This window comes from Syngnathoides biaculeatus, chromosome 6, assembly GCF_019802595.1.
Source record: "Syngnathoides biaculeatus isolate LvHL_M chromosome 6, ASM1980259v1, whole genome shotgun sequence".
NCBI lineage: Eukaryota > Metazoa > Chordata > Actinopteri > Syngnathiformes > Syngnathidae > Syngnathoides > Syngnathoides biaculeatus.
In genome coordinates, this window is record NC_084645.1 from 19530950 (window position 1) to 19558554 (window position 27605).

At 52.4% G+C, this 27605-nt stretch overlaps 3 protein-coding genes across 10 annotated transcripts; all 3 read left to right on the forward strand.

Annotated features, from left to right (window-relative positions):
- The first annotated feature begins 1 nt into the window (after position 1).
- On the forward strand, positions 2 to 3429 carry fundc1 (FUN14 domain containing 1). Its single transcript, XM_061823747.1, has 6 exons — positions 2 to 140; positions 226 to 336; positions 822 to 975; positions 1836 to 1911; positions 1987 to 2115; positions 2925 to 3429. The coding sequence occupies exons 2-6, from the start codon at positions 318 to 320 to the stop codon at positions 3000 to 3002; spliced, it is 456 nt and encodes a 151-aa protein (XP_061679731.1). The 5' UTR covers positions 2 to 140; positions 226 to 317; the 3' UTR covers positions 3003 to 3429.
- A 1694-nt stretch (positions 3430 to 5123) lies between these two features.
- efhc2 (EF-hand domain (C-terminal) containing 2) lies at positions 5124 to 10762 on the forward strand (the record flags this gene model as incomplete). The annotated part of the gene is made up of 14 exons (XM_061823746.1): positions 5124 to 5330; positions 5407 to 5557; positions 5955 to 6178; positions 6240 to 6473; positions 7058 to 7150; positions 7230 to 7368; positions 7731 to 7896; positions 8331 to 8473; positions 8565 to 8761; positions 8842 to 8975; positions 9129 to 9323; positions 10069 to 10161; positions 10236 to 10335; positions 10439 to 10762. Coding segments are annotated over 14 exons (2172 nt in total), but the record flags the coding sequence as incomplete, so codon positions are not given.
- Positions 10763 to 11923: 1161 nt separating this feature from the next.
- On the forward strand, positions 11924 to 26884 carry ndp (norrin cystine knot growth factor NDP). 8 transcript variants are annotated; one of them, XM_061823532.1, is made up of 4 exons: positions 11924 to 13006; positions 18832 to 18916; positions 22734 to 23129; positions 26219 to 26884. In XM_061823532.1, the coding sequence occupies exons 3-4, from the start codon at positions 22944 to 22946 to the stop codon at positions 26441 to 26443; spliced, it is 411 nt and encodes a 136-aa protein (XP_061679516.1). In that variant the 5' UTR covers positions 11924 to 13006; positions 18832 to 18916; positions 22734 to 22943; the 3' UTR covers positions 26444 to 26884. The 8 variants fall into 8 exon arrangements, 7 of the variants coding, with proteins under 7 accessions (XP_061679516.1, XP_061679513.1, XP_061679517.1 ...); XM_061823529.1 differs by having other exon boundaries at positions 22737 to 23129; XM_061823530.1 differs by lacking the exon at positions 11924 to 13006 and adding an exon at positions 16920 to 17069 and having other exon boundaries at positions 22737 to 23129.
- Positions 26885 to 27605: the final 721 nt, after the last annotated feature.

Below are 27605 nucleotides of genomic sequence, written 5' to 3' on the forward strand. Positions count from 1 at the left end.
CGAGTAGTAAATGCAAGAAACGGGTCCCAAAGTAAGCCCAAGAACTCCATTGACCACAATCCACCTGGGTGTGCTCTGACGTCACCAGGGGGCAGTTTGTGGTTTTTGGGCACCCTCAACTTTTGTACAAAATGACATTTGTAAGTACTCCCTTATAGTTATGAGCCAGCAACAAAAGTTTATATTGTTATTCTATTCTGAAAAGCTTAACGCTCATGTTCCCAGATGACACATTTCGTAAATAGGCAGCCGTTCTTTCTTTGAAAGTCCGAACTTGTCCGAGTGACGACAGACGTGAAGGCAACTGACGATCCAAAATGGCGAAGCACAACAAGGGTAAGCGAGCACTTGAGCTCATTTCTCGTCTTTTTACAACACAAACATGGACGTCAAACTGCTTGGCGTGACTCGTCCTATCCTTTGAGCAAAAAAAAAAAAAAAAAAGAGTCATTGGAGTTGTGTTCGGACGTTGTTGGCGAACGTTCGATGCCCGCACAACAAGCGGGTGCTAAGGAGTAGATTTGACGACATCATTTGGAGAATTTAGTGTCGGGAATTTCCACGCCGTACATTCTACGACACGAGATTGTTTAGCACGGCGGTAATGTTGGCGTTTGAGCGGTCGGTCACGTCCGGGCAGTCCCTCATCAAAGACCAAAGCGAACTTTTGGGGTCGCGCGAGCCACGAAATCGAGGCAGCCATTCGTGCATCTTTCCATCGAGGCCATTTTTGTGTGTGTCTGTGTGTCTCTCTCTCTCTCTCTCTTTCTCTCTCTCTCTCTCTCTCTCTCTCTCTCTCGCTTTCATATATATATTTGTAGATCTAGAAGAGGAGCTCTACGACAAGGTCGTGGACCTCACCGAGTACGCCAAACGTCAGCGATGGTGGAACCGCCTTTTCGGCAAGACGTCCGGCCCCGTCGCGGAGAAGTACTCGGTGGCCACGCAGCTCGCCATCGGCGGACTGAGCGGATGGTTGGTTGCTTAGCGTCATATTATTCGGATGCCAAGAAATTCTCTTTGAATTGGTCTGCATTTGCTCTACGAAACTGACGGGATGACGCACGTTTTCACATCCCGCATATGTTTGATAAAAACAACCTTCATTCCCTTAACCGAAGAGTTCACAAGTCAACTTTCAAATGTAGGTCAAAGGGTTGCAAAATTCCAAGAATTTGGAACGAACCAGGAATTCACCAAATGGAAGCTTGGATGAAAATAGAGAAAGTGGCCCTTTTTATGGGCTTTCCTGATTGGCTAGCTCTTAATTTCACGCAACAGTCAAGAGTGGAGGGCACAAGTTGACCCCACCCAAGTTCTCGTGAGCAAGAATTTTAAAGATGTCTTCGGAATGTCCCCATCGCATTTCTTTGCCACCCAGTCTTTGATTTGAAAGTTTTGTTCCCATAACTACCTCCGCGATGCTTTCAAAAGGGAGAGCGCGTACACATTTTCTCACGGTAATGTACGGATAATGTCATAACGTCATCATGTATTTTAGAACGGGTACAGCCGCATGCTTATTGATGCTCATAATATTTCCACAACGCATCGCAGCCAATATGTGCGATTGGCCGTTGAACAATAAATCGCGTTGGCTGTTTAGGAGTTTAGCGGGCATGGTCATACTTTGACTGCGAGGGTGCACCTGATTGATTTCTGTGCCACAAAAGAATTCCCGTCCGATTTCAACCGGTATCTGAAGTCAGGACGTTGAGTTGTGCGCGGCCCCCGCCCCCTCCGACTCGATTCAGTGAGGGCGCTTTCAAATGAGGAGGCCCGAATTAGCCAACTTTCTGCGACGAAAACGTAACGGAAATGGCGATTGATGTCAGGTGTGCAGGTTATCTCTTCCAGAAGGTCGGCAAGGTGGCCGCCACCTCCGTGGGCGGGGGGCTTCTCTTGTTACAGGTACGTACGGTATTCCGTCGCCCGCCCGCCCTCGCCTCAAGGCGAGGCTCCTTCTCGGACTCGTGTGCCCTCCAGGTAGCCAACAATAGCGGCTACATCCAAGTGGACTGGAAGCGAGTGGAAAAGGACGTGAACAAAGCCAAGAAGCAGATCAGGAAGAACACGGATAAGGCGGCTCCGGAGCTCAACACTTTAGTCGAGAGGGTGAGTTTGCCACACGGGAAAAACCAAAAGCGGCGACTTTTCTAAATAATGCGCCGCATCTCCCCCATAACTACGCGTCCGCTTTTCTGCCCATCTTTCCCGACTTAGTAGACGCAAAAGTGTTGCTCACCAAAACGGCAGCACCTCCCGGGCCGGCTTCCAAACGCTCTCGGGTGAATTCAAGTGCGGAGTTTCTTTTCCGTGACTTGCATTCGAGCGCTCCCTCCCTCCCTCCGTAATATTCCTGCGTCCTTTTGATGGAGTTAATACTGCCTTTCCCCGTAGTACTTTTGAAATGTCATCAATTGCCATTATACGTTCAATTAACAGAGTGTCAAAAGTCGTGTTGAGCAAGAATTGAAACAACACGCGTAGTGTTCATTTATGAGAAAAGTGTATTTTGGCCTAATGGTACAGATATGGGTACAGTGGTACTTAGAAAATGAATTTGTTCCGTAATGTGAATATTTTGTAATCGAGGCGCTTTTTTTCATGGAAATAGCTTAATCCGTTCCAAGACCCCTGACGTCCCCCCCACCCTCACACACACACAAATAAGCAGTCAAAGTACATAATGTATACAATCATACAAAATGTTCTGATACAATTTTACATCCCAAATACTGGAAAAGGTCGGTTTGGCAAAGTACGGGAACTTTTTCGGCGTTAACCATGTAAAATGCGTCGTCCTGTCCTCGGTACACAAGCAAGCAGATGCGCTAGATGAAGTCGTTTGTTTACGTTGAATTTGCGTGAGCTCGAGCACGCGCAATTGATGGCGATTCCTCGGCGATGTCGCTCGTTGTCAGTCTACAGAGTTTGTGAAGAAGAACATCGTGGTGACCAGCGGCTTCGTCGGAGGTTTCCTGCTGGGCTTGGCGTCGTAGGACGCGCCGAGGGCACGTGTCCGGGTCGCCGTGGGCCCCGCCCCTTTTCGTCACTGACTCCACTTTTAAGAAGCGCTCCCGTCACGGACTTCTCGTACCGCGCCGAAGAATCGCCCTTGCGTTTGTTACGAACGTCTTCATCAGGTGAGGCCATATTTAAAAAGAAACGCGAGGCTCCAGATGTCCCTGGAGCCGCACTTTGAACACCCCTGATGAACACGGACATTCAAAAGGCAAAAACCATTTTTAATGTTCCGACATTGATTTTGATTTTTCTTGTTCCACGTGGCGGCGTTGCGCCGCATCATCAATCAAAAGTCAAAGAATGGAATGAATTTTGCCGCGTTTCACTAAGTTACGGCTTCAATGTATCCCCATCGTCATCGCGTACGTGTGAAGAGTAAATAAAAATAGATTTGAACAAATGTTTTGGTTGTGCGACCGAGAAGCCTGCGGAGGCCCGCCGCCATTTGAAACCGGCCCGCGTCACCGTGGCAACTGGCAACAATACAGCGCCGGCGCATTTTTGTCAGCATGGCCTTCCCTTTTCCGCCCGCAAATTCTCCAAATACGCACGTGAGTAGCGTCTGCCGTCTTCTGTTTTTCTGCTTGGTGTGGGTTCGCGTTTGGCTCGGGACACGACGAGAGTTTTGGGGTCAGCGGCAAAAAGCAAAAGTTTTGTTTTGGGAGGGTGGCTTGGTTCTCAGTTCGAACGCCGCCGGGACCGATGTTGAAACAAAGTAACGGAGGAGATGAGAATCATCAGAATTGACGTCAATCGGCAATGTGGGGAATAACTAATAACACGCACATGCAAAAGTGCAGCCCCTCCCTTACAGTGCTGGGAAAAAAATGGCATTTGTTTCTTTTGGAAAAAAAGAGAGGATTGTGTCAAATCAAAAAAAAACTACGCCAAAACTTTTTTTTTTTTTTTTTAACATTAATTTTGCCGACACTTGTGATTGGCTCTCTGGTCATGTGCCACTCTCGTCGTCTCAATTGCAATATGCGACCCCCCCCCCCCCCACACACACACACCACACACACACACAAATGAGCTCAAAGTGCCACCTGGTGGCGCAATCTATTAGTTTGAGATTTTGAAAACCCTGGACTTTGTTACCCTTCCAAACACGTACTCGTCAATCGTAACCCTAACGTAGTATTTCTGTATAGGCTATTATATTTTGCGTCATACAAGAAAGCGCATGTATATGCGTTCATCTGAGATGACACGCTGTGGCGACCCCGAAAGGGACAAGCCGAAAGAAACACACACACACACACAAGAAAGCGGCAGCCTCACGATTGCGAGGGCCCGGGTTGGACCCCAACTCGGCGTCTTTTCAATGGCGAATGTCCCGCTTTGAGGTCTGCTGATGACGCCGCAGGCAATACGGCGACCGCCTGGAGGTCGAATGAGACTAACGCAACGCGCGCTCTCCGCTCATATTCATTATTTGGTATAGATTTTGAAGTGAATATTATGTGTCATTTTCATAGAAAATGTATGTATGTCGGTAGAGCTTTAACACTGCACTTTAATAGAAAGTATTCAACAAGATGATGATTAAAAAAAAAAAGAAAATGTTGGGAGTACTTTTGGCACTCCTTGCAGATGTGGCGACCCCAAGAATCAGGCGATACTTTGCCGTGAATTTTTCTGTTCACGCGTCCACGTGGCGAGCGCGGGACGGCGCCGGCGGAACTTTGGTTGCCACCGCGAGGCTTCCGGCCCGGCTGCCGAGGTCTCGGCCCGCCGGACCGCGTGCGGGATCGGCGCTCGTGGGCCGCCGGCCTCGTGCGCTTTCCTTTCTTTTTGTGAATCCCTTCCACGCGAGCGTCGTGGCTCCGTCTCGCGGCAGCTTTTTCGTATCGACGAGGTCGCGACGTGGGAATTCTGGAGTGACCCCCCCCCTCCCCGAGCGCGAGGCCCGTTTTTTCGTATCCACGGAGAAAGTGGCGGCAGCCGTCGAAGAAACCCGACAGCGGACGTCGTCGGAAAACGGCGGCCAGACGACAGACGGCAGCTGACTGGCAATCCTCGTTCGCGACCTCTGACGTCGGAGCGTCGCTCAAGTGGTGGCCGTCCTCGGGAAATGGTATTCATCGGTCCAATGACGCCACACGCGTGCGCTTTTGGTTTTGTCCGTTGCGTTGCAGCTGCTGAAGGAGAATTTCCACAAACGGCAACAATTGGACTACTCCGGCGGAGTTCCTCTGCTGGCCCCGGCGGAGGAGCCGGGACGGCGGCTCAGAGCCGCGTCCTCCGTCTACCCCGAAGGAGCGACGCGCGGTCTGCCGTCGTGGCTCGCCTTCGACAAACAGGTTTGGACCCTCGTTTTGACATCCGCACTTCACCTCCACCGACCGGGCCAAACGTCCAAGCGTTTGGCCTGCGCAGGCGCTGCGCTTCGAGGCGTACTTCCGGGAAGCCGTGCCGGAGGCCCCCGACGAGAGCGACAGAATCCGCACGTGTCGCATCTACTTTTATCCGGAAGATGACACCATTCAAGTGGTGGAGCCCAAGTACAAAAACAGCGGCCTTGCCCAAGGTGAGCACACGCTTCACAAAACGTCACCTCGAAATGAAAACAGCCCAACTCGATCCGAGGCGCTTCACGTTTCTGCAGTTGCGTGCTGACTTTCTTTCACCTCAAGTTGAAAGGTGACTGAATACATCTGAACAGCTCCACCCCCAAAGGGTGTGCACACTTTTGTGACCACATTGTTTCACTTTTCCCTCTTGGTTCAGGTGATAAATCACATTAATGCTTCATTGATTTGGTTCTGGGAAGATTGCGCGTTTTCTCATATTTGGCCACATTCATAATAAACGTGCAAAATACTTTGAGGCAAAAAAAAAAACCTCGTAATAATAAAGAGAATGTTTCTCCCCACTGCGCATTGAACGTTTTTTTTTTTTTTTTTCCCTCACATGGCCGTGCCCAGGGACCCTGATTGGTCGCCAGCGCATCCCGCTGCCGCCCCCCGACCACGAGCGTTTCTACAACGTCTTCCACTTCAACCTCAACCGGCAGGTGGCGCTCTTCTCGCGCATTTTCACCGTGACCGACTGCGACCAGTTCACCAGGAACTTTCTGGCCAAATGCGGCGTCATCCTCAACCAGCCGGTCGCCGTACCCCAAGACCCTTACCGTCGCCTCCGGGAAAAGGTGACGTCCCGGTCCCGGTCCCGGTCCCTGGTCGTCCTGCTCATGCTCACCGTTTGTCCAGATGGAGACGAGCGCGAGTCCTTTGCGGCCGTACGAGAGGCGAGACACCCTCAAGCAGTTCTTGGAACACGACGGCAAAGTTCTGCGATTCTTGTGCTTGTGGGACGAGAAACGGGCAGCGGGGGGCGACACTCGCCAGCTTCTGCTGCTGCGCTACTTCCTGGCCGACGACACCGTCGACATCAGGCGGGTCGGCGGGGGCGCCGCGTTCCTCCGTCGAGGCAAACTGCCCAAGGTGAGCCCATGTGTAAAAAAAAAAAAAAAAAAAGGAAGGAAAGAGAGGGAAATCAACCCCCCCCCTCCCCCCCCGAAAAAAAATAAAAAAAATAAATAAATGCGGCCTGTTGGTTAGAATTGCCGGCCAAAAGCCATCACAGTCGCACTTCCCAGAACTATTGAGCGCGTTCTTCACGGGCAAGTGGTTGGAAGAAGCGCATTCTTGGTACTAACGTCAAATCAGAATCCGCTTAATGGGCCAAGTGCGTAACGACACACAAGGAATTTGTCTGTGGCCCCCGGTACCACGTTCAGAACAAAGAAACTTAACGAGAGACGTTCCGTTCGTTAGCGTCGGTCGGCGCAGGGCAGAAACTCGTCAATGCTGGCGAAGAATGTCACAACTTTTCAAGGTTTGATTTGCGTTGATGGATGGCTAGCTGGAAGGCAACTCAAGTTGACGTTTGTTTGGAGTGGCAAGTCTTCAATTCACAACGGTCACGTACCACTAGAGGGGGCACGAGCAAAAAAGTTGCCCGTGTCATTTTGATGTCACGCAGCGAACGCGGGTCCAGCGGTTGACTCGGTTTGCTGTCCCCGCAGCAAACTCAGGAGCGCCGGAATCTTCCCGGAGAGGCGAGCGAGCGCACCGTGCTCAACGTGCGAGGAGACCGCTTCCTACTGGACAGCCTCAAAGTAGGTGGACGCTGCAACGCAGGCGCGGGGCCGTGTGTCGTCTGGGCCCGCTCAGCCGGCGTTGACCTTCCCCTTGCAGACGGGCGCCGCCCGCGAGGAGTTTTACAAGGACTGCGATCTGACGCTCGGAGGCGAGCTCAACGTGTGGGGCAGGAAAGTGATTATCGCCGACTGCGATGACTTCACCAAAGACTTCTACCGCGCCAAGTATGGCGTCGGTCAGTCGCCGAAACCAGCACTCATTTTCAGGGTTCAAACCGGAGCTCGAGGCGGCAGTTCGGGGTATCGGTGCCTCGCTCAGGGACACCAAAGCCGTGAGTCGCGAAGACGGTCTAGTCGGGGTCTTGAACCCAGCGAGCTGAACATCAACAGTGGGCCGGTTTTGTAAACGCTCGGCGGCGACAACTGTCGAATTGTCACTGCCTCCAGTAGGAGGCGACGTCCGCTTTTTACGTCAACACCAGAGAAGGCGACGCCCCCCCCCGGGGCACAGCGAACCGAGTGACCGACTCCCGGGGGAGTGGAAGTTCGCCGTGGGATTCGGTCTCCTCTCAAGTGTTTTGTCCTTCTTCCCACTCAGAGGACTTCAAGCCGGTGCAGTACGAAAGCCCGGCGGGCCCCGACCCCCCCGGGCCGGTCCCTCCTTATAACGGCTTCGGCTCCGAGGAGGACTCGCTCGGCTCCTGCGGGCGCCTGCTTCCCAAACCCCCGCAGAAGGACCTCCTCAAATTCCTGCACTACGACAGGTTGGAGCACTTCATTTGCCCTTTCAGACGCGTCGTTAGCCGGCGTCGAGGAGGACCGACTGCTAAACTAGCTTCCAACGTCTCGGAACAGTCCGCGTGGCCCAACTCGTGAGTAGCAGAACTGAGCGGGGCCGAGTCGGCCTTTTTCCCCCAAACATTATTCTCGTTGCATTCACTTGCGAGGAGCTCAAGTTTGCTGTCGCTACTTCCAGATCCCCAAAAGGCAACCTCGCTCCATTTGAAAACGCTCCAAATGTTTGTTAGTTTATTTTCTTGCGCCTGGCGTCGGACTGCAGATTCAAACTCCAAACCTTCATTCCATTATTATGAGTCGTACAGTAGTAGTAAAGTGCTAACTCGCGGCGGCGGCGGCGGCTTGAGATGAGGAGATTAGTGTTGCCGATGAGCCCCTGGAAATATTTTTGCTCCCACAGATGCGGCCTTGAGAGTAACGTGCTGAAGTTCTCCGCCAAGATGGAGAGCGGCAGTCAAGCGGACGGCGACAGGGACTTCGTGGTCTCCTTCCACCTGAGCGATGACACCATCAGCGTGTTCGAGCGCTCCCACAAGAACTCGGGTCGGGACCGCCGACCTGAACTCCGGTCGAGTTTTTTGGGAGCCCGCGGTTTGAGACTTTTCTCTCCTTCCTTCCCTTGCCGGGCCTTCAGGCTTGCCGGGAGGGATGTTTCTGTCACGGGCTCGCGTCAAGAAGCCGGGCCAGGAGTCGTTCAAGAGCGAGCCCTCGCGCTACTTTGGCGCCCGAGATCTGCGCGTCGGGGCCGCCCTCGGCCTGAACGGGCGGCGCTTCCGGCTGCTGGATGCCGACGAGTACACCCTCAACTTCATGGAGCGACACGCTGAGCAGGTCGGGAGGGGAGACGGTTTCGGCACCATGCCGGCGAGCGCGGTCGTCTGACTACTTACTTGATGTCGAATGGTCTGAAGTTCCCCGACGCCAATATTGACGCCGTCCTGGCTAAACTCGGCTCCGTTCCGGAGGAAAAGCAGCGAGAGATCAGGAACTTCCTGACCCACAGCGATCCTTCCAACACCGGATTTGTCACTTTTGACAGCTTCAGGTTCGGGTTCGCCACACAAAGTTTTCCGGCATTTGCGAGCACGGCGTCGTCGCGCTTTCAAACTGCAAAAATCATACTTTGTGGGGGGGGGGGGGTTTCGCACGCCGGAGAAGCGTTGAAGCGTTGAATTTTCTTTGGGCGACGACGCGATAGGAGCTTGCAGACGGCCACGGATTGCGGGCTGAGCGAGCACGAGGTTCTGGTCCTGGCCCGCTCCTTTGCCGAGCGCCGGCGGCCCCGGGAGGACGTCGGCCTGACGCTGGCCGCCGCCCAGCACGTCCTCAAGAAGAAAAACTTTGACCGGCTGCCCGACATGAGAAGAGTCTTTCAGCACCGCGACGTCGAAGGGTAAGAAGCTCGGACTCCAGATTTTCAGAATTGTTTTCAACAAAATGTAACGCAGTCGCATCAGGCGGAAAACTAGCGGGGACGGAGACGGCGGCGCCGCCGTGGAGGCTTTCCGCCTCTTCAGTCGCCGCCGGCAGCTCGTCATGATCGGAGAAGGACATTATCTGGAGCAGCTGATCCGACAACGTTTTGAATTCATTCGGTCCTTTGTCAAATGTACATAAACCAGGTCGTAGTCCCCTGAGATGTGCGCGGATCGCTTCAGGAAAACGTCCGGTTGCTTCGTAAGGACGGCCCGTCGGCCAAATAGCTGCGACTGACAGAGGCTGAAATTTGATTGGACAGGAAAATCCAAAATGCAAATCGTCGACACCCGATTCTGGCACCAGTGGCGCCGAGGGAAACGCTACGAAATGAAGACAAGAGTGATGTGAAATTTCACCCCAAACCAATCAAATCCGGATTGCGGAGCCACGGTTTGCTGCGGCCGAGCCGAGCGCTAACGTTGGATTATTTGAGAATCGTCGTGAAACGATTCCAGAAAAAGTTCCCCGACATTCATAGACAAGATGTCGACTAGTTCCGGACCTTTCCGGCGGTCGCGACTCTCGCAGGTACTGCGTCCATTTGCGAGTCCTCCGCGAGCAGCCGAGCGTCTCCGGCCCAAATGGCAGAAAAGATGCGACGTGCGTTTCCTCGAAGCGGTGGATGTCTCTAAGTTCTGGCGCTTGTCTCGCTGGCTCAGAACGGGCCACGCGTCGGTCAAAGATGCCAGGACCGTCTGCAAAAGCTTCCAGCTGCCGCTCTCCGACAAGCTGCTGGCACACCTGCTGCGGAGGTAAGACCGGCCCGGTCCACGCGGTCTCTGCTCCGCCTCGGACCTGACGTCGCGGACGCGCGTCTGACCAAAAGCTTTGCGGACGGAGAGCGGCTCGACTACGGCGCCTTCCTGTCTGCCGTGGACTGGCTGGAGCGTCCCGCCCCCCCGGCGACGCCCGATGACATCCTGAAGGTGAGAATGTGGCCCATTCGCCGTCCGACGCAATCCGCGACGCGCGCACGAGAGATTTTTTTTGTCCCCCGGCTCGTCTTTTACGCGTCCTTCTGCTCTCCAGTTCGACGTGACGCTCCGAAGCGATGACGGCGGCGTGAAAAACATCAATTACTCCTCCCTGCTGCGCCGGGCCTTCCCCGGCGAGGCCCGAGACTGAGGAACTTCCGATGTGGCCGTTCGAGAGGCGCCTCCGTATGAAAGTCGAGCTCATTACAGGTCAACGTCGCTTCCGCCGTGAAAGTGCGTTCGTACAAAAGACAAAATGGCTGCCGTCAACTCAAAGAGATGAGAAGAGACGTCAAATGTTCTTCCGCGCTCGCTGACAACTTTCACTTCCACTTGGACAAATAAAAGCGTCACGCCAGATCGTTGATGGCAAATTGGCCGTGGCAATATTCAATTTCTGTACTCCTTACCCTAACAAGGGTTACATCTGACAATTTTTAACATTTCATAATAATTTGAGGCGTCACGACACCCAGCAATCACAAGACGAGACGACGACAGCATTTTGTTTGGAGTTGCTTTTCAAAGCGGCGAGGAGGGAGAAGTGAGTTCGCCGGGACGTTGAAGGTCACGCCGCTTCCTGATGCCGCCAAGCGTCGCCCCTCCCCCCACGGGCTGGAAGACTGTGATTGGGCGGCACGGAGCCCGCTTCGCGAGGTCAGGGAAACGCCAAAAGCAGCCGAGATGCTTCTCGTCCAATGTGCAGTTGCGTGAGAGAACAAACGCCGACTTCCCTGTTCCCCCTCGGAAGCAATTACAATACGTGCCGTAACTTTTTTTTGGTTTTCGTTTATTTGACAGACGTGAAGTTCACCACCGACACGGCGATGAAAAACATTTAGCCGCAACCCGCTTGAGGCGAAGCGCCGGGGAAAACGGACGGACGGACGGACGGATATTCACGCACAACTTTCCTGAGGATATCGATCAAAAGTCAGCCTTCGTTTTAATACGGCATTGCAAGGTCAAAGTGTCGCGATGACACCGGAGAGGCATCGCGCGGAACCATCAACCCTGCGCACCGGCCGGCCGCCGTTTGGCAAGACGTCTTTCCGCAAGCGAAAAAAAGATCATTTTTTAATCGCGTCTGACCACGAATTGGAGGTCTTGCGCGTATTCCTTTTCCAGCTTTCCGCCACTTTTTCCCGTCCCGGTTCGGCGACCTTGACCGAGTGCAAACGGATCCTCGAAGGCGGTTTGCGTACCGGATGAGGATTCGTTCCTTTTCCCGCCGCCGCCGCGCGTGGGATTCGCATTTGGTTCCAGCGTTCGCAAACACTGTCCGCGGCCGCCCGTGCGCGTAACTTAGGATGCGACGCCGTCGGCGGCGGGCTCGTCCGACGACGTTCGAAGGCGAACGCCGCTTTCGGTCCGGGGCCGACCGAAGGTGAGAAATTTGGGGGTCGGGGGAAGTCATTCAGGTCATTGGCCGTTCTAATCTTCGCCCCCCCCCCCCCCCCCCCGCGCTAAGGTCCGCGCTTATTTCCTTTGAGAATTTTCAGCTGGCATGGCAGGACGAGACTGGCGCGTGTGCGCTTCCCTCTTGGCTTGTTTGTTGAATTGAGAAAGGTTGCGGGAAGGATGGCGAAGAAGCGGCGTTTGTGTCCAGCAAGACGTTATCGTGTATTCTTGCAATTGTTGAGAGGTATTCTGAAGAGTTGTCGTCAGGTTTCTTGGGAATAGAAAAGTTTTTTTTCAATTGGAAGTTTCATGTTCTAAGTCGAGAGATTGTTTGTGAAGGAATTTAGTCGAAAGCAAAAGAATCTTTATTATTATTTAATTATTTTTGGGGACACGCGTGACACTCTGGTGTCAAAGTCGGTCTCAGACCACGTCGAAATTGTGGAGCTGGGCAGACCGCCGGTGGAACTCGATTTTGGTGAATTGGGAGGCAGACGGATGGATGCGTGATTTCAAGTGGCCGGCGGCTGCGTCGGCATTCGATGACGGTGGCGAGTCACGTTGCGCGTCGCCACGGTGACGAAGGCCCGCTGGCACACGTGGAGCACGTCGTGGTGCCGCATTTCGAGGGAAGGAGAGGAGCCGCCATTCGAGTGGGCCGCAGGCGTCGACCAAATTGGCGGCTCTCTCGGTGCGGGGCTACGATTCACGTCGTTCACGAAACCTTTTGGATGCGGATCTGGTTTTGGAGGTGCCCCTAATGTTGAGGCCTCAGGCTGTCGTTTTCCGATTCCTCCTCTTGGAGTTCCCAGACAGAGAGTTGCGAGCCACCATTCGGGTCTTGAAATTTGCGCCTCTCAATCAAAGACTTTTACAACCCTGACCTCGTGGCTTTTGGTGCTCTCTGGCGGCTTCCTCCCCGTCCGTCCCTCCCCCGATGGCTCGGAATCGCCCCGCTCGCGGCCGAGAGGTCCACGTGCGGCAGGCCTGAGCATCCTCCTCCGCTGACGCTTTGGCTTCTTTTGGAAATGACCCGTGGGAGGCGGCGGACAGAGCGAGAGAGAGAGAGGGGGGGGGGGCGCTAGGAGGTTAGAGAGAGAGAGAGAGAGAGAGAGCACCAGAAAGAGGGAGAGAGGCGAGCGACGAGGCGCAGACGACCAGAGGAGCTGCGAGCGGCGACAAGAAGACTCGGCACTCGTCGGCTAGCGGGCCCGTCGTCAAGGTAAGAGCGACCGGCCCGGACGTGCGTGGGGGGGGGGGGGGGCCCCCAACACAACGTTTTGAAAAACGAGATCTGTACTTTCTTCTCCTTCCTTTGCCAAAAGAGGTGACTTTTGTTTTTTGAAGCGACACGTTTGAGGGGAGCGAAATCAAGCAGGGTTGAGATCCTGAATCATTGCTCGAGATCTTGATGACCTTTAAGGCTTAAAAAAAAAAAAAAGAAACTGCAGGAGGGAGAAGAAACGTCAACTCTTGAAGCAGTCTGGACAACGATGGAACAATATCGGGAGAAGAAAGAAATTCCGTGGCTGACGTGAATGATGCCGACGGCGGCAGCTTCTGGAGTTCCAACAATGGCCGTCTCGTCTTTTTTTCTTACGACAAGTTGTGGGCAGAGAAGTTTCTCGTGTGTATATCGAGTGATCAACAAAAGTTGGTGTATATAATTTGGATGAAAAGCAAAAAGATGTTTGCGTGTGAGCTCAAAATGAAATCGGGCAGCGGTGCGACTTGCGCTGGGAATCTGCACACGGCTGAAATGTTCTCCTTTCCCGGGAGTTCGCCCAGGGCGGGGTTCTCCCTCACATGATCCAGGGGGCATCGCACGGGGGAGGTGGGGGGCGCTCAACCTCCGTCGGGGGGAGGACGACGCACACCTTCCATCAGTCAGCTCTGGACACACGCGTGGTGTCGGGCAATCACGTGGAGGTGATGTGCAAATGCTCACAAAGGCGTTTGGCGTGGCCGGGGGGGGGGGGGGGCATTCCTTTTATGACTGACGTCTGATGGCGGCGCAATGAAATCAAATTGAAGAAAAAAACGGAAGCTCGGCCGGGGGGGGGGGGGGTCCCAAAGTGCCGATTAGTCTTTGCCCTGCGTTGGGGAAACTGACAAATCAATACGATTCTCATTCCGAAATACACACAAAAGATTAAAAAGCAAAATACTAAACGTTTTCTTTTCGTCCGTCAAACTGCATAGAAACAAAATCTGCTTGAATACACGCTCGTGTTTGCGCGGCCGGAAATAAATAAATTGTAGAACGGCGATTTTGGCACACAAACACAAAAAAAAACTCGACAGCGCACCAATCGGAAAACAAAGTTTCACGCCTGCGTTGGAAATCCAAGAGAAAATTTGGAGGTGGTCGCGTTACGTAAGAGAAAATTGGCAGGTACGGATCTTGACTCAAACTCTTCGGAGCGATTTTACTGCGCCATTAAAAGTGAACAAGAAAGTGCCCCTTTTTTTTTTTTTTTTTAACCAAATTTTGGAGTCTTGCATGAATTTTGCTGCGGCACAACCCGCAGTCAGTCCTCAAGATGGCCTGCAAACAACAACAAAGAAACAAAAAGCAGTTCATCAACCAACATAAGGAAATAAGAATTGATTGTCATATTTGTACATTTGACTCGTCGAGCACATTCGAGAGCAGGAACGCGCCACATTGTCCAGTTCGGACTTGGCGGCGATCGGGAGGAAAGTGCAAAGCTCCGCAGGGATGATGCCTGTTGTTGTTTGTCTTGTGTGGACGTTATATTTAGTGAGGAGCTTAGCTTTTAGGAGGTTCGGGGGGTGGTCTGTGTTCCGAAAGACAACATTTGCGCCTGCGCGTTCTGGCGTCAGCGGACAGTTGAAGCGTTCGCCACTCCGGCGTGCCGAACCCCGAGCGTGTGTCCGCCCCGCCTCTTTCCAGTCCGGAATCTGCCCTTTAGTTTATTAAAAGCTGGTCAAACAATGGAGGGGGGGGAAGCTAAATCAACATCTTGACGTCAGCGATCCCAACAAATCCTGCGGCGCGTGGACGGTGTCCTTGGCAAAGGCGGACGGAAGAGGGGAATGTCCAGCCGTCCGTTTCCCGCCTCGGGTGTCAAGTCACGCCCGCTTCGAGTCTTCTGAGCTTGGGCCCGTAAAACCCTCCATCGGGATCGGCTTCGTCGGCCCTTGCGCGTCCGACAGACACGTTGAGTACCTCGGCGGGACGGAAGGACGGAGAACATTTCAGGACGCGTCGCTAACAGTCACCGGAGCAGTCAGGCTTGCTAGCAGTCTGCCATTGACCTCAGACTTTTCTTTTTTTTTTTTTTTTTGGGGGGGGGGTGTTGACCCTTGCGCAAGGGATGCAGAGTCCATTTAGCATTCAGAGCCGTTGGAATAGTCCGCTGCTGCGACGACTTCGGGGAATGGATGCAGTTGAAAGTGAATAATCTAAAGAGCGCTTCCCGCTCACAATGTCGCAGCTTAACGCCCAAAGCGGCGAAATTCAATAACCCAAAACAAGGAGAAGCGGATCGCGATGGGCTCGGGGTTCTCCGCAGCTCGCCGTTTAGCTCAAATCGACGTGGTCATTGCGCGTAGGAACCCACCCGACCCCCGGAGGCCTTGTTGCTAGGCTAACCCTAACCCAAATCGGAGCCGATTGCAGCAATCTTTGATGCGTTTAAGGTGAATGAGATTCGGGACGTCCGAATCTACTGAACAAAATTCATCCTTGTGCCAAAATGCTTCAGGAAGTACTAAATCGGTTGGGAAACGATACGTAAACGTTGGAACGTGTGCCAAAAAGCATCTTGGACGCAGTTGATGTCTGAAGCTCAATTAGAAATGAACGGCAAAGTTTGAATTGGTTTTTTTTTTTTTTTTTGCATTTTCAAATGACTTTTTTTTTGGTGACGAATCTTTTCAGCATGAATGTGGCCGCGCACAGGGGCCTTTTGATTAGCGCCAAATCAATGTCAGCTGTCCTCGTCGGCTTTGCACCGGCAGCCCGTCGCCGCTTTTGTGCCAACGCCGACGGCTCCGCCATTTCCTTTCCTGCGCTTTCTTGTCTAAAGGCCGCCGAGCAGCTGAACAAAAACCGGCGGCCTGCTCAGCATTCCGATGTGCCTTTTTGCCTCCTTTTGACAAACGTATCCTTGGGATCAGAAAACGTTTTCCCACCTCGAAAGATTTTCAGATAAAAATTCAATCGGGTTTTACAGGGTAGGCCGCGTACATTGAATAAGCTAAAAAAATAAGTTTGGAAAGGATTTATCTCAGTTTTGACTTTACACAATTCAAAACAGACGTGGAATTATAATTTAGTCACGCAACCTGAATAGGAAAATTGTCACGGTGGATGTTTTCGCGGAGGCAACCCAAATGGAGGGAATATCGAAATAAAACAAATCTCTTCACAAACAAGAAGGGCGCGTGGAATAATCCAAAATTCTACACGAACAAAGCCCCAAAAGCAAGGGTCAAAGTCACCAAAAAAAACAAACACACAACATAAGGAGAAGATGACTGACAACAGTCATCACGCACACCACACCGAGGCAGGCGGAGGAGACGACCAGGCAGCCACACGAGTGGCTGGACTCAGACGATCGGTTGACGCAAGTTGGAGGGCTGACGAGACAAAAAGAAAGTCGGCGGGCAGGACGGCCAAACTCGACAAAACAAAAGAAAGCAAAAAACGATGGAACGCTGAGCCCCGTAAGCGAGCACAAATTGGACTTTGAAACGATCCAATGAAATTGCGCCAACCGGCGCGGAAAGCACCGCATTGCGCCCTCGCTCCCGTCTTTTGTTTGGCACACTACGCTGGACTGGTCCCGGTCCCGGTCCCGGTCCCGGTCCCGGTCCGGGTGGGTGATCTTGCCGCAGACGAACGTGACTATTAATAGCGCAGATGATTGATAGAACACAAGATGAATTAGGCGTCGCCGCTCCGTCCAAAGTCTTAAAAAAAAAAAAAAAGTCTTAATAAAGAGGTGCAAGTGACATTATGCGTCTAAATATGACAGCATGACGTCTCACACACACACATAGGCAGCCACACGTCGCGTACAAGAGCGCACGATTGGCTCCACGCGACGGGGCGCGCGTATAAATATCGCCGGCCGGCCCACTTCACTTCTGTCTTTGACGTTGTCACGTTTGCAAAGCTGCGCGGGCCTCCGCATTGCCGGGATGCTGACGGGCGGGGGCGATCTTCACGGCTCCGACCGCACCGCCCGCCGACCCTCCAGGACTCCAACGCGTGGCACGACCGAGACGACGTAGATCAGGCGAATTCCCCGGTTGGACTTGTTGACAATTTGATCCATGTGGAGCGAGACTTTTGTGCATCCTGTTATGTTTGACACTCGCAGCAAATTTTGCATCAATCGCTGCAAGTTGCGCGCAGGCCTGCTCCGGTCGCCCCCCGCCCGCCGCTCTGGCCCTCGAACACACAAATGGCAAAACGGCTGACGTCAATCTTTTGGGGCGGGGGCGAATCACAGCGGCGTCGTTCCCGGTGCCTTGCTCATCCACGGGCGTGCGTGGCATCCAGCAGTGAGCCTCGAGGGCCACCGTATTTGTAGCAAAGTGTTGTCATTCGATTCACGTCGGTTGACTTTGTCACTCTGTCGCGGCCTCCTTTTCATTACGCAAATGAACAAAACCAAAAAATAGTCCAACTGGTCAGAGATATTTTGGAGTGATAATGACCATCATTTGCGAAAAGGTCGAGTGAAGTTAGTAGACAGAGAGAAAAAGCAGTTCTTGCTTCAAGATTTACTCGTGATGTATTTGACACACGACGGCGCAAAAATCTGCCTCCCAAGGTTGCATTCGTGAAGAAAACCAAAACCCAAAAAATGCTGCGCTTGATTCATTTGTGACTTCTCAGGGAAGCCGCGCGAGCCGTCTCAAATTTCGCCCTAAAAAGCTCGACGATGGTAAACGGTCGAGAGCGCACGTCCCGACACTGGCGGCTCTCCGGGAAATATCCGGCCCCGTGGTCAACTCAAAAGGATTTAAGGTTCAATTGTCTGCGGGGTGGCGGTTTGAGTGAAACGAGCGGATGGCGAGAATGGGATTCAAAGTTTGTGTAAGGTTGGCCACAACTCGTGTCTGGAAATCCAAACAAGCGAACGTAGCAAGTTGCACGCCAGTCGTGGCCGACAGCGGGCCGACAGCGGGCCGCCCCCCCCCCCACCCCCGACCCCCGCGGGGACCCCCCTTGAAAGGCAATTTCTCCTAAGTGGGCGAGTCCGAAAGCTTCCCGAGCGCAGGGATCCCCTCGCAGCTTTGCGGTTCAGCTCTCCCGCGTCGTCTTCATAATCGGCATCGGCCTTTGGCCAAGTTTGACTCCAGAAAGAATTGGCAAAGGCTCATTTTCGGATCGCCGTTTCACCTGCGGCGCTGCAGCTTTCATATCCGGCCTCGCCGGTGTGGCTTTTCTCCGGGTACGCTGACTTCCTCTCGCGTCTCCAAAACACTGAAGACGCCCGGCCGGAGGTGTTGATGGCGGCCCCCGCGACTGACTGGCGACCAGTTCAGGTGTGGCCCCGGGTCCGACCTCAAAATGTTCCACTTCGTTGTCAACAACAACAACAACAACACGGCTGACGAGTTTTGGATTTGTTGACGAGAGGCTGAATGCCCCAACCAATCCTAATCCCCTAATCTGCAAATCTCGATTTTCAACGTTTGCGCCGGTTCTGCGTGCCAATTTCCACGGAGAACGTGAAATTATACAAACAATAATGGAACATAACTCTATTGCAACTTGGCTAAATTCCAAAAAAAAAAAAAAATAAATAAAAAATGAACAGGAATCATTTTCCCTTTTTTTTTTTTTTGGGGGGGGGGATTGCTGCAAATCTCTAAATTCCCAAAAGACAAGTGGACGTTTTTCACTGGAGGCAAAATGGCAAAATGGCAAATATCTCACCCGCTTCATGACTGCAAAGCAGGCAAAGGACCTTCCGACGCACCAATTTGCATGCAGACTTTTGTTCATCCGTATAGCGAATAGCTAATAAAGATTCTTTGTTTTTGGTTTTGTTTTTGTAGTCACAGGATGCGAAGCTGAGGTCGAAAGATTGGATCCCGATCAGCCTAAGGCAGAGATTTGGGAGCCGTGTTTCGCCCTCCATTTGTGAGTCCTCTAACGCTATTTTTCAATTGCTTCCTTTTGATAAGACTCACCGCAAACGCCGGCCAAAGCTGCTTTATCTCCGGACACTCTCGAAGCGCTTTTGTTGACTTCCTCTGATCTGGGAACATGAGCGTGTGTGTGACTTGCGTGAGAAAAAAGCTCGCGTGAACGTTGACGTTCTATGTTACCGTCTTGCCTGGTGTCCGGCGCCCACCGAGCACATTCGTTTACTGTATTGGAGCTGAGACCTGTTTTTCCGACGCCGACCCGGCACTTTTGCTTTTTTTTTTTTTTTGTTCCGACGAATGAAGAAGGAACCGAGGGTGAGCGTGTCCCAAGCGGCCCCCAGACCCCCAGAAATCGGTGCGAAAAGACAGCGAGGGCAAAGCTGCTCCTCTGCTTCAGATATCGACGAAATAACGTTTTGAGCGACTCTACTTGAGTAGTACTATTTGGATTGGAACGTCGGTTAACGCGTTCTAAAAACAAGAAAAGCCACTGGCGCTTCTAGCAGCTGATCGATGCGTCGAACAATCAAAACGACCTCCGACTAAACTTGGAATTTGAACAGATTATGTGGAAATAAGCAGTCCGATTGTATGAAGAGTTTGTTTGAAAATACACCGGATGTCCGGCCGCGCACGACTGAACTTTGTCACACTGACTCCAGTGCGCACGATACTCAGTCGGAAGTCGTCTGACCGGACCACTTCCGTGTTTTACATTTCCAGTCATTTTCTCCCCCTTTGATTGTTTTAGCAGAGATGAGCGACTTCAGCGGGTTCCGACTTAGTCCACTACAATTGGGGCTCTGTCGTTGTAGCAGAAATGAACCTTTCAAACGTAGCAGGGCGGCTTTTTCACCCAATGTAAAAGTGGCTCGTCTCCGACCATTCATCAACAAATGACTATGTGAAGAATTTGAGTAGTTGGGACATGTTAGCTTACAGCGAAGTTTCCCGCTTTTGATCCGCAACCACAGCAACCAAACTGCGAATTTTTGTTGTTGTTCCACCGTCGTTTGGTCAAGGCGAGGTGAGCGGCCGGTGGGCCGGCGTCGGACCAGCGTTCGGCTTGCGCTTCCGGCTGCTCGTAATGTCGTCTTAATGAGAAGTGGAAGGTGAAAGGTCGCCCGTTTCCACGCGTTCCCTCCTGAGGCGGGCTAAAGGCTCATCTCCGCTGGGCAAAAAATCGAAGGATCGAATGCTGGCAACGATGCAAACGTCAGCAAATTGTCGCCCCGAACTCGGCCACCCTGCGTGATGTCGGGTTTTGCGTCATTTCCGTGCAGTCACTTAAAATGTGCGCCCGCACGGCGAAGGTGCTTTTGTCACTTTAGCCGCGGCTTCGCCTGGCTGGAATGTGGATTGACGTGGCCCACGCGTGTTCGGGCGCTCGCCGGATGGTTCCTGTCGACTGACGTCGTTCCCCTACGCGAGAGACTAAAATCTCAGCAACTGTGCCCCGTCTCGCGTTTCCTGAGAAAAACGAAGCCCAGCAAGGCTTTCTTCAGTACGTCCATCCATATTTGTTTTTGGAGGCTGCATCAAATCTGCTGAGAAGCGGGACTTCCCGTGCTTCTCGTGATGCTTGTGGAGAGACGGAGGGAATTATTGACAGGGCAAGCCTCATCCGGGAGGCCAGCGGTTCGGATGGCTAAAACGCGCCACTGTCCCGGCCGAAAAACCGTACAACTGTGCATCTTCCTCCTTAACGTTAGCCGATGTTTTGTGGTTCATTGCGGAGCAGAAGTGAAGCTTCTGTTCAGCGCAGTCACAATTTTCATTTTGCTGGAGTTCTACTTCATTGCTTGTTTTTGTCCCAATTCCTGTAGACTCTGGGCCAGATACTGTATTGACCCACTTTGTTGTTGTTGTTGTTTTTTATGAACGTGACAATGCAACCGGTGTCATGCATTTGAGACGACAGAAGTAGTCAACGACGACCTCAAAACGGCACGCGTCATCGTGTCAAGCATATTTCTACCTGACTGTAACTAGAATGAAGACTTCAAGCGCAAAGATCCTGACGTAGACAACAGCTACCCGAATGGCCCTCGAGTTCGATGGCATAAAAAGGCGCGCGAGCGAGGCGGACGGACGGAGAGAGCAGCGCTTGGCGCCGGCCGTAATCTACCTTGCAGCTCGGGCTCAAACATCCCTCAAAGCGTTCATTTCAGGAGAGCGCACGATTATTCCGGCCTCCCTCGAGCGGAGGACTCGAGTTGAAAACGGAGTTGGAAGTGGAAGATTTGGGCAAGGAGGTGTTTTTAACGCTTTCACGTCAACTTACTCGAAGGGGAAATTCAATGAATGGGTAAAAAAGTGGAATGATGTGCTTTGCCATTCAGGTGCCAAACTCTAAAATTAAAATCCTCCCAACTCTGTAGAACACCAGACGTGACAGGAAAAACCTGATCACGTGCCACGATCGTATTTTTAAGGTCCCTTATGAACGGCAACCTCGGTGGGTTGAGCGGCGGCGGACAACGATGCCGACCGTGACATGGAAACGATTGCGACAAGGGAAAAAAATGGTATGAAAGACTTTGGACCACTCTGAGTAGTGGGGGGGGGGGGGGGGAATTTATGAGGATAAAATTGTGGCGCTTTTTTTTCCTTCTGCACTGTAGCTGTAATACACCTTTTGTACTGACAATCATCAACCCTAATAACAGCCGATGCATGAATAAGCGGTGACGTGAATTGACACACGAGTATAGGAAGAAAAAAAAAACCCCAAAAATTGCAAAATGTTCACCTTCGAATCACAATGAAACAAAGAATCACATCCGACTTTGTCCTCTAAGGAGCTGCAATGCCGTCACGCCGCTTTTTCCCCAAAGTTTAGCTTTTGTTTCCGGCTGACGCCATTTGGAGTTACCGCGGGAAACTTCTGCGCCCGTACACATTACAGGTCCGCTGAGAGCGCCACAAAAAGGAGGTGGCTGAAAGCGCAGCCCCGAGGAGTCGCGACCCGAGAGCCGAGCCCAGAAGTAGCCGTCGCCAAGGCGGGCCTCGGCAGCCGACGGGCAGCTGGTCCAATCCTGCCAACGGGTGCGAAACCCGGCAACGGGATCCCGGTTAACCCTTAGAGGAGGCCCTTTTCAACTAAAGGGAAAACCTTTTCCCCAGGGAGGCGCATCACGGCGGATATTTTTCCCTTTGTTGGACTGTTGCCGTGTCGCCAAAGTGACGTCTGACCCTCATCTCTGACCACAACTTTGGCATTTGATTGTGCTGCGTCGCTGTGCTAATATCTCAGCGCACTGGGCTCTGTGTCAAAGTGTCAAATCCAAATCCATTCTTAGGAGTCCTTTCAGGCCTTCTCGGGACTCGGCGAGAACCCTCTTTCGTGCAAAGATCCCGCGGAAGCGCTGCCTCAGGGCCGTGGAAAAAGATCGCCGCAACTGTCTACTGGACGTTTTCACGCAGCGACGCGGTTTCCCCACAATCGGATCAGTAAATGACGACAGTGGCGACGTATCAAGCAGTTGCCAGAACAAAAACCAAGCGCGTGTCACAAACTCCTTTCCCGCTACTATTCCGGTCTTTACACGGGAGACGGTAGACGTGAGCGAGGTTGGCGTATTCGCACCAGGACACGCTTCACCCCTTGCGTATCTCCGCAAAAGACAGATCTGGACTTCGTCACGCTGGTCACAGGCGCAACTGCTACCTTGCGTCTCAGTGGTCCCGTCCGTCCCAGCCGCTTTGCGTTTTTGAATTCTGGTTGACGTTTGAACCAGATTTCTGTTGTATTTCCAGGTCTTTGCATTTGGGCTTCTGGTGGTTGATTGTACGTCTTTGTCTCCAAGCAGACTGAGATGGAGAGGCCTTACAAATCAAACCTCGCTCCCGGTCTGGCTCGACAGCGCATTGGAATTGAAGCTCAACCGTTCAAGAAGTAAGCAGTGAGCTCAAGAAGTCCTGACTTATGACGCCTTAAAGCCCTCGCGCAGAAAACCTCGGACGAAGCGGCCGAACAGTTTGTAAAGATCCTGGCCAGGCCCGAGGGTGGTCCGACCATGAAACGGGTCCCGCCCTCCGGCCTCCTGCTGGTCCTGATGTGCTGCCCCCTGCTGGGCTCGACGCAGTCCGCCGGCAGCGACGACGGACCCCCCTCGCACGTGAGCGACTCGGACCCTCGACGCTGCATGAGGCATCACTTTGTGGAGACCATCAACCACCCCGTTTACAAATGCAGCGCCAAGGTAAGACGGAAAGAATGACTCAAAACTTCACCTTTGTGAGTTGAGGCTCTCCACTAGGGTCACCTCCTCCTTTTGGTTTTTTTTTGTTTTGCACAACTTGTTCCAAAAAAAAAAAAAAAAAAATCAGTTTACTTTGGAAAACGTTTTTGTTCCCGGGCGCTCACGTGGACCAAGAACCAAGAGCGGCTCCCTGCCAACATAAGCGAGGCTCACTGAATTTCTCCTACATTTTTAGAAAACACGCCACGCGTCTTGGATTTGCTTCGCTGCTCAATTTGTCGGTTTGCTAGAGAGGCGCGGTTTTTTTTGTGTGTGTGTGTGTGTGCGCGGCGTGCGGCGTCACTCAAAAGTGAAAAGGGTTGAACAGCTCTGATCGAAACTTTGACTTCGTTCGCCCTTCTCTAATGCAAGACACAAAAAAGAAAAAGAAAAAAAAAAAAGGCTGAAACGGGACCTGGAGCTCGTCACAGCAAAAGTCGTGGTTTGGAGCTCGCAACCAAAGGTCAATGAAATGGTTGCTTCCTCAAATGTCAAATTTGATTCCGTGGAGTAATAATGGTGTCTGGTTATTCGCTTTGTAGTCACGGCACATTCAGGTGCTTTCACGTGTTCAGTAAATTCGGCTATTCGTCACTCGACACGTACTTGGAAAGGACGCGGACGCGGACGCGGACGCAGACCTCAAACCCAAATTGCGCACCTTCCATGTTCCGGGAGACTTTGATTTGATTCTTCTCTTTAGTTTCACGCTGCACGTGGATGTCTCCTGGTTTAGCCCCGCATCTTCTGCAGTTTAGCAGTTGACCGACTGAACGCGAGCAAAAACAACGGAGGCAAAAGTCGTTTTCTCTTCTTCTGGTGCCGGCCGGCCGCACGCGAAGGATCGGGCGTCGGGCGTCGGGCCTTCAGACTTTTTGTTTGGTTTTTGTTTGAAAAGGTGTTGCGTCTGCGCGTGTCGAGCAGGTGGCCTGAAGCGCAGCTCGGCAGGACACTTCCCGGCGGGGATCGCTCACTTTCTCCTCTCCGACGGTATTCCGGGAATTGGCTCGCAGGAGACTTTTACACAATCCGACGGCGCGCGCACACACACACACGCTGCTCTTTGTATTGAGTTGTACGCGTGCACATTTTGAAAAATGGAAAGGCAGTTGGTTGTGACGACATCCCGCGGCGGGACGGAAGAGCATCTCGGAGATTTGCCTGTGGCGTTTTGGCCCAGCCGGTTCGACGCAATTGCAGCAGGTGAGAAGAAGAGAAGAAAGTCCATAAGCCGCACGATCAGGTTTAGGGAAAGTGGAGTGAAGGCCACACTCGGGACTCGGGACCCGCAGGCAAGAGTTTGCCTTCAAGCCTACAAAGAGTACCGCAGATGCAGCGGTGAGTGCTACTTTAGCGCGGAGGCGGAAGTGCATCAGGGATCTGCTCTGGGCCCCTTCCTATTTGCGATGGTGTCCGAGTCCCCGTAGATCAGGAAGATTACCAAAGGCGCCGGAAAGCCATGGAGTGAAGACGGAATAAAGGAGCACGCGTGAGAGGGGCGGAGGGGGAAGAGATAGCGGGGGTGGCGCCGAACATTTGACATACGAGGGCCCGGATTTATTTTAGTGCCTGCTAAATTGTGTGACAAAATGCGCACGCTGTCGGTGAGCATGTGGCGCGTGATTTGCTAAGAGAGCCATTTTAACAAAGACGTCCCCTAGCGGGAGCGCAATTGCGTGGATTGCACACAGTGCTGGTGAGAGCGCTCGTCTTGGAACGACAACTCTGCACGTTAGCCCGGAAAATGGGGGGTGCGGCAAAATGCTTTGCTTTGATTCAACCCCCCCAGAACCTCAGAACTGGGATTCCGACGTGCTTCCCACTCGTGCCGTTGGCAATTTGATTGGGATTTGGGGCACAGCTAGCGGCCACTCAAACAAGACGAGAAAATACAATTTGTGAATTTCAGTTGCTATGGCAGCGCTTTCGACCTTGCTTTGTTTGTGGAGTTGTATCATGACAAAGAAATCGTGCAGACTATTTATTTTTTATTTTATTTTATTTACTTTTTTACTGTCGATCAATGAATAGAAATAATGTTCCCGGCGTTTCTCGATGTCAGTTCTCTGTCGTATTCTACACCACGTCCAATTTTAGCAGGCTTTGTGGCAAAAATGAATTCTGCCTAGCAACATTTAGCTCCACAAATGACGTGATGTGACCCCTCCCCCCCAAAAAAAAAAAACCAAATATGAGCATTTTTGTTCATTAGCATTGTCTGCTAACGAGCCGTCTGAAGTTTGAATTCATTTGTTAAGAGTATGACTCAAAAGACCGTTGATGACACGTTGTTGCTGTAATTCCACGCGGTGAGAGAAGGCTCGCGTGCGGCGTCACACCAGAAAAGAACTGCTGCCGTTTGACGACCTGGCAAAGACAAAGGGTCTTAAAGTGGCGACAACAGGCGTGCCTGCCCCTTTGTCTGCGTCCCAGACTGGGCCGCGTCAAAGCGGGCCACGCGGTTGCCGACAGCCGGCAGCTGACAGACGACCACGACGACGCAGGCCGTTTAGGGAGGCGGCAGGAATGCGTCTCTGGTGGTAATCGGGCGCGCGTGTCGACGGACTCGCGCGTGACTCCGAGACGCCCCCGGGGAGGCCGTGCAGGTCAATTAAACCACAGAGACCACTCGACTCATCCAAAAGGTTGTTTTGTGGTTTGTTTTTTTTTTTGTCCCCGAAGGCCTTTCACTCTCGCCAACATGCGACGTGACATACGTACGCCGGGGAACGGACACTTTGTTTACTTTTATGTCAACACAAAGATGATTGCACGTTCATACCTTTTTTTTTTTTTTTTTTTTTTTTTTACTCGAGCACTTTGTGCGTTTGCTACGGTTGCCGATGATGCCGTTGAATTTTTCCGAAACCTGGAACCTGAGAAAACCGCCGGGGAAGTGCATTCGTTAGGACAAGTCAAATCAGTTCATTCAGCCGCATACGTCTGAAAATTGATCACATTCCGAAAAAAAGGTAGACCACAGATGTCAAATTTGCCGCCTCGGCCTCCGCCTCCGCCCCGAGAACTGAGCTGCTTTTCTTTGCCTCCAGATGGTGCTGCTGGCGCGCTGCGAGGGCCGCTGCGGGCCGACCACCCGCTCCGACCCGCTCATCTCCTTCAGCTCGGTACTGAAGCGGCCCTTCAAGAGCACTTGCGCCTGCTGCCGCCCGCACACCTCCAAACTGAAAGCCGTGCGCCTGCGCTGCGCCGGCGGCACCCGCGTCACCGCCACGTACCGCTACATCCTGGCCTGCAACTGCCAGGAGTGCAGTTAAGCTCGGCTGCCCACATCGGGGCCGGCCACCGGGTCGCCCGGACCCTGGCAAGACTTTCACGTGACCACGGGCGGTTTTTTTTTTTTTTTTTGGGGGGGGGGGGAGAAGCCAACCAGAACTCGAACTGAATCCAAATTTCTCCATTAGTGCCCATTGACGACAACAACAACGAAATCAAATAAATGCGCTCGGATGGTTCCACCTGCCGTGCCATCGTTCTCCAAACCCGTCGGCTGAGCGATACCAAAGGCGGTTTCTGCCTGAGGGGACTCTTCCCGGACCCGCCGCTTGATCAATATCGTCTATTTGAACGCGATGAGCGTCTTGTACTGTGTCACTCGGACTTTCCTTGCGGAGTTCCTGAGAATGCGCTTCAAAGAAGGTGCAAGACGTGTCCCTCTTGTCCCTCTTCGCCCCTCATTCGGGTATTAAAATGACATTGCCAAACTGCAGAATTGTCTCCTCATCATTACGTTTACGCTGAATCCAATTTGAGCAGTCGCATCTCCAGGTCCATCCCTCCGTTCCAGGGCCGGGGAGGACTGGCAGGGCCAACACGAAACAAAGTGCATTTCATCTGGTTTTGGACCATCAATCGTGGGGGAAAAACAAAACAAAACAAAACAAGGAGAAAAAAGGAGCAGAGTAGCTAATGGCGCAGTTCCCACATCCGGAAGTCGCCGGGCCATCGGACCAATTCACAAAAGAACACTCTTAGTAATTCATGGCTAGCTACGTACACTTTAATTTCATACATCTCATTCCAGACACACGCGGATATTATGATAAACATAAAGATCTAAGTGCATTGCTCAACAAACGCACACCATATCAAAGTGTGCAATGCGGCTGCAAACTCACTCTCGTGAAATGACTTGACCCGCACCAAACACTTCAAAGGATGATTTGACAAGATGCTGACATATTTACGTATGGACAACTCTGAGTGAGCGCTAACACTAGCTTGCTAGGCTACAGGACATTTTGTAGACTGCTCGCGAGCCAAAGTACACGAATGTACCTCGAGGGAACTTTGAACAAACAAATCTCTGATTTCAAACGTCACTAAGTTGAAAACGTAACTTTGGAGTGACTTCCAGCAAGTGTCAAGTGGCAGGAATATGATTTGTCCACAGTACAAAAAGAGCACTTGCTTCGCTGG

What these genes read in the sequence shown, in the direction of transcription:
- fundc1 (XM_061823747.1), top strand. An exon ending in ATCGGCGGACTGAGCGGATG is followed by an intron (nt 976 to 1,835) that starts GTTGGTTGCTTA and finishes GATTGATGTCAG; the next exon opens with GTGTGCAGGTTATCTCTTCC. An exon ending in TCAACACTTTAGTCGAGAGG is followed by an intron (nt 2,116 to 2,924) that starts GTGAGTTTGCCA and finishes GCTCGTTGTCAG; the next exon opens with TCTACAGAGTTTGTGAAGAA.
- ndp (XM_061823532.1), top strand. Translation starts at nt 22,944, where the DNA reads ATGAAACGGGTCCCGCCCTCCGGCCTCCTGCTGGTCCTGATGTGCTGC. An exon ending in TTTACAAATGCAGCGCCAAG is followed by an intron (nt 23,130 to 26,218) that starts GTAAGACGGAAA and finishes CTTTGCCTCCAG; the next exon opens with ATGGTGCTGCTGGCGCGCTG.